At 45.1% G+C, this 4,943-nt stretch overlaps 1 protein-coding gene across 2 annotated transcripts; it reads right to left on the bottom strand.

Moving 5' to 3' along the window:
* Positions 1-2,070: 2,070 nt before the first annotated feature.
* nkapd1 (NKAP domain containing 1) lies at positions 2,071-4,674 on the bottom strand. Of its 2 annotated transcripts, none has more exons than XM_060075149.1 (6): positions 4,516-4,674; positions 4,115-4,195; positions 3,901-3,980; positions 3,643-3,765; positions 3,309-3,362; positions 2,071-3,219 (listed from the first exon to the last, which is right to left on the bottom strand). In XM_060075149.1, the coding sequence occupies exons 2-6, from the start codon at positions 4,175-4,177 to the stop codon at positions 2,742-2,744; spliced, it is 798 nt and encodes a 265-aa protein (XP_059931132.1). In that variant the 5' UTR covers positions 4,178-4,195; positions 4,516-4,674; the 3' UTR covers positions 2,071-2,741. The 2 variants fall into 2 exon arrangements, with proteins under 2 accessions (XP_059931132.1, XP_059931133.1); XM_060075150.1 differs by having other exon boundaries at positions 4,536-4,626.
* Positions 4,675-4,943: the final 269 nt, after the last annotated feature.

The raw sequence follows: 4,943 nt of genomic DNA, 5'->3' as shown, positions 1-4,943 counted from the left end.
ACACAAAATCCCAATACTGGGATAAATTCAACTTTCCACTTTGCCGATGGGAAGAGCTGAGGAAGCTGGAACTTTGTGTCTGGACACCAATGTCCTCAGGCAAAATGTCTTTAAAGGTTTAAAGTCAAACCTGGATATTAGTTGGGCCACTGTTGCAATAACCTACATTTGTTGAAAGCATCTCCTGAAACCTCCATTTTGCCAGTTTAATGGAAGAAATCTCTGTGACAAAACAGGGACCACTAAGTAACTATCCCCCTCGCACACTCTGGTTTCCGGTTCAGACAATGCAGTCTTCTAGATAAGACGTAGCCGCACTTCTGGATCCAGTATTAGGCTACCATACATATTTAATCTAATGCTAAGGGGGGTTAGTGCGAGATTCGTTAAACAAGCATTAGCCTTTCGTTTCTTATTTTGACAGTCTGTTCTCCCTCCAGACTGAACGTCTGTCTGGTCTCGGGGTCTTTGTAAATTAGTCCAATACTATATTTGTCTAGACTTGGTGTTATTTCACACTGAGCTGAACCCAGAGGTTAATTATTCTTTTTATTTAAATATTTCATTGTCAATGTTTTGATTATTGCACACTGTTTCTACACTCTCATACTGGGTGGTTTAAAGGGAAAAATGGTTTACATTATTCAACGGCAAAGCAAAAACATACCAAAAGATGAATGGATAGAGAACAGGCCAAACTGCTACTTCCATAGCTTTGCATCATCCACATTTCATGACCGCAGGATTCATACGAGTTAGTCAAAGTTAGTTCCACGGTTCGTTGGTGTGTTTAATAGGATAAGGGTTAAACCACGTTTAAGTTAGGTTCTCGTGCGCATAGAAGTATTATAAACCACATCAACTAGCTAGCATTCCCATTTCAGAAGCCAAATTATGATATGTGTTGTGATGGTTATTTGTTATCATCTCAATAAAAAAAATAGTATTTGAGTTATACATGGACAGTTGTATAACAATTTGAAAAAATGTTATGGTATACACCTGTTATATACCCACACAGACAGAAATGCCATATTTTTGTGTTTGTGTGTGTGTGGGGGGGCTCCCATATTGGCCTTCAAAGCCACATGAAGCAGCACCAACGCCTCCAGCTCTGATTACCCCCACCCACCCCTCGCCCAGACGGCATTGTAAATTCGACGGACAGCCAAGATTGTCTGCGTGCCTGCCTGTGTGTGTGTGGCTGCCACAAATCTCGAAATAGCTTTAAGTTGTATATCGGCCCCTGCAAGCTAGTCTTCTGTGTTATTATGTTTGATATGAATCTGTATATCTTGTCTATCCTACCACCTTTAATACAAAATCTATTATTATTCCAAAACATAAGCCTCACAATCCTTCTTGGGGCTAAACTACCATTTGTTGTAGCAGCACTCAGATTAAGGTGTGTCTGCAGCAACTGCTGTGTTACAAAGCGTTATCATGCATCCTCTGTCCGAGCATTGGTTATCGATGACTCTTGTGGACAGCAGCATTAAGTGGTCGAGCAGGAGTTCGTGAGCACTGTGGGAAGGAGAACTCTGAGCTGCTTCTACACCATTAAAGGCCGGTTGCCTGGTGATCTTCAGAATTGCTTCACGGCTCTATGCCTAATGATGTAATACAGAAACTATGATCTTGGGTAAAATCCACTGGTGTTGATCTACCCTCGCCCTGGAGTCTCTCTGGTGGCTATCAAGGAGAATCTGGAATCTTCCTAAATCTGGAGATAAAGGAAGCTTCCTAGGCTGAGCAGAATAATTTATATAATTATTGGAAGCCATTGATTTAATCTTTAAACCTGGTCTTATGCAGTATAACGTATAAATTATTGAACATAAGTGTGCATGCATTAAGTTGAGCATGGCTGGCCTTTGAATGCATTCACACAAAACATATCCCTGATGCAGGAACGAGTTCAAAAGATTTAAATAATGCCGGAAAACCTAGTTAACATTTGAGTTTAAATGATACACTGATGTATTCACACCTACTGCATGCTTGTATTTGTCACAAAAATGATACCTAGGGGGTGTTTTGTTTAAATAATTTCCACGCGTGGACGCATAATCCGGTTTCCTTAAAATCCTACATGGCATGGTTTAATCACGAAACACGTTTACAAAGCTAGAAAAACAGGTTTATTCCTCACAACGCCATCATGTTGCATAAAAAGTAATGAAATGTAAAAAAATCATAAATCTTAACCCGAGCCCAAGATCCCTGACATGATGAGGTCTTATAATAACACGATTGGCTACAAAACGCTTTGAGCGGGAAGGAGATCTGCTCCAGACATCCATCAGTTAGCCCACGGCGTATCTCTCAGTCCATCCCCTCTGTTCCCCCGCCGTCTGCACCGCCCGATTGGCTGCTCGTCTCCCGAGAGGAGGCGCCAAGCAGCCGCCACCAGGAGCATCCACAGACAGCGCCGACAGCACAGGTTGGTGGATGTCATACTGAGTAACGTTACACACACACACGTACACACGTACACACACGTACACACACACACACACACACACACACACACACACACACACACACACACACACACACACACACACACACACACAGCGTCCTGCCTCCCCCTTTGAGCTAATGGGACAAACAACACATCAAATGCAAGCGTTGTTCTAGTCATTACCGGAGATACCTGTGTGTGTGCATGTGTGTATGCACAAGTTTATGTCTGTGTGCACAAGTGTGTGTGTCTGTGTGTGTGTGACAGCGAGAACGTTTCAATCAGCGGAGCTGTCGTCCGAGTTCCCCTCAGCCGGCTCCTTCCAGTCCTTCCTCCCGCTGCCCCTCCCCCTCTTCTTCCTCGCGCCGTCGGGCCCGGAGTCCGTGTCTCTGTTGGCGTCGTGTTTCCTCTTCTTCCCGCAGCGGGTGCGTCTCTCCCTGTCCAGCTCCTCGCCCATCCCCTGTGAGCTGCTCTCCCCGGTGTCTCTCCTCCTGCTCCTGCTCCTCCTCCTCCTCTTCCCTTTGTGGTGCTTGCTTTTACCGCTTTTCCTCCTCTCTTTGCTCCTGGCGGACTGAGTCTCGCTGCTGCTGGAGACGTCCGCCTTCTTCCTCTTTCCCTCTTCCTCCTCCTTCTCGTCGTCCTCCTCCTCCTTTTTCTTTTTCTTCTTCTTTTTCTTCTTCTCTTTGGACTTCTTGGAGCGCTTGGAGACGGACAGCTCTCTCTTGGTCTTCTTCGTCCTGCGGTCTGCGTCCTCGCTGAAACCACAGAGTCCCCAAATACACATAAATACAAGAGACATCGACGGGGGGAGGATATTTAAGATATTAAAAACCTCTTTCTTCACCTGTCACTGGAGAACTCCTCCGGGTAGAGCTCCTTAAAGCCGCTGTGTCCCCACCTGTGGTTGGAAAGAGATTGAATGTTTTTATCCCCAACTACCCACCACACATTTGTAATGACTTCAGACCGACCACTGAGTCCAGCAAGTCACTTAGCAGACCACTGTAGGCAAAGTGTCTTACAGGGATTCCAGAAGACAATAAGGAGCAGATAGGGGTTAGCATCCTGCGGAAGGTAAGCAGCGCATATCAGGGTTCAATCTCAGTATGTATTGGCAGGGGGTTAAACATCCTCACAGTGCTCTTCCCCCAGGTCTGTTGTCGTGTTTAGAGGCGTACCTGTCAGGATCATTGGCCTCAAACTCGTACAGTTTACGGGACCAGTAGCGAGCCGCCCGGTCATCCTGCTCGGAGGGGCGGGACTTGGGACAGTCGGACACTCGATCACAGTGCATGTTCCCCCTGAAAACACAAAGAAACTTGACAGTCAACGGTGTTCAAATGGTCCAACACAAATATTGGAGGTTTTTTCCCAAGTGAAGGAAGTGAAGGAGGGGGGTACATTTGCACAGATACATTGAGTCGTTGTCGTCAGACCTTTGTGCTTCTCTGGTCGACACTCCCGGGGTCTGTGTCTGGCTGCCCCTCATCTTCCACATCTCCTTCTCCTCTTGGATCTGACACGAAAAAAAAGAAGGCACGCAATTAATGACTGCTTCACAGAAACCGATTAACCCTAGTCACACACTCGCTGGACCAGAGAGCGTCTCTGTCTGTCACACACATAATGACAAATAACACACCCATCTACCTTGTTATGAGCATCTGTGTGGCGGAGTACATTTCTCAGGAGAAACTTCCCCCACTTGGCCATGGTGCTCCCCTGTGCACACTAAAGGAGACAGTGGGGAATACAACGGTGGATTAATTGATAATCCCCCATCTGGGGTATTAGAATATCTCCATCAAACAGACACTAGTAGGGTACGAGTAGGTAACAGCCACGCCATCTATTCAAATAATGAGTTGTATCGTTATAACGATGTAAATAAGGAACCTGCCGGATCCATAACGTTATGATATTATAAATATGAATATAGTGGGGTTTACATTGTTCTCTGTCTTAGCTGTAAAGCAAACGAGTCGTTTCATCGAATAAATGAAAAACGAGTGGTAGGCTTTGCTTTGCTTATCGCTGACAAATTATCTTACCGGGAATAGATCTGATTTACCGATCTGATCCGTGAGACAGAGCCGCACACAACAGCTAACAACAGCTAACGACAGCTAACAACAACACACGGTTCTGCTCTGCTTCCGCTTCCACTACGTCATCACGTTGGCACGCTCCCATTGGCCGACTCCCACCGTCATCAATGGACAAGCTCGGTCCATGAACGTTCGCTCGGTGAACGTTCTTGATCACTGATTAATTTATTGATCACTGATTAATTTATTGATCAGTGATCAATATTTTTTTATCATACATATATGAGAGATATGCTAACTTAACAGTTCTGGCTCAGAGACTGAACGTGTAAATACAAGCGCTTTGGTCACTATTGACTATTGATATGACCTATATGCATATATTTTTATTTTATGCCTTTTCTTTATGAGCATTTGATATGATTGGGATT

The sequence above is a fragment of the Gadus macrocephalus genome, chromosome 16, assembly GCF_031168955.1.
Source record: "Gadus macrocephalus chromosome 16, ASM3116895v1".
NCBI classification, from domain to species: Eukaryota; Metazoa; Chordata; class Actinopteri; order Gadiformes; family Gadidae; genus Gadus; species Gadus macrocephalus.
Note: the sequence above shows the minus strand (reverse complement) of the source record. Positions and strands in the feature narration are given on the sequence as shown.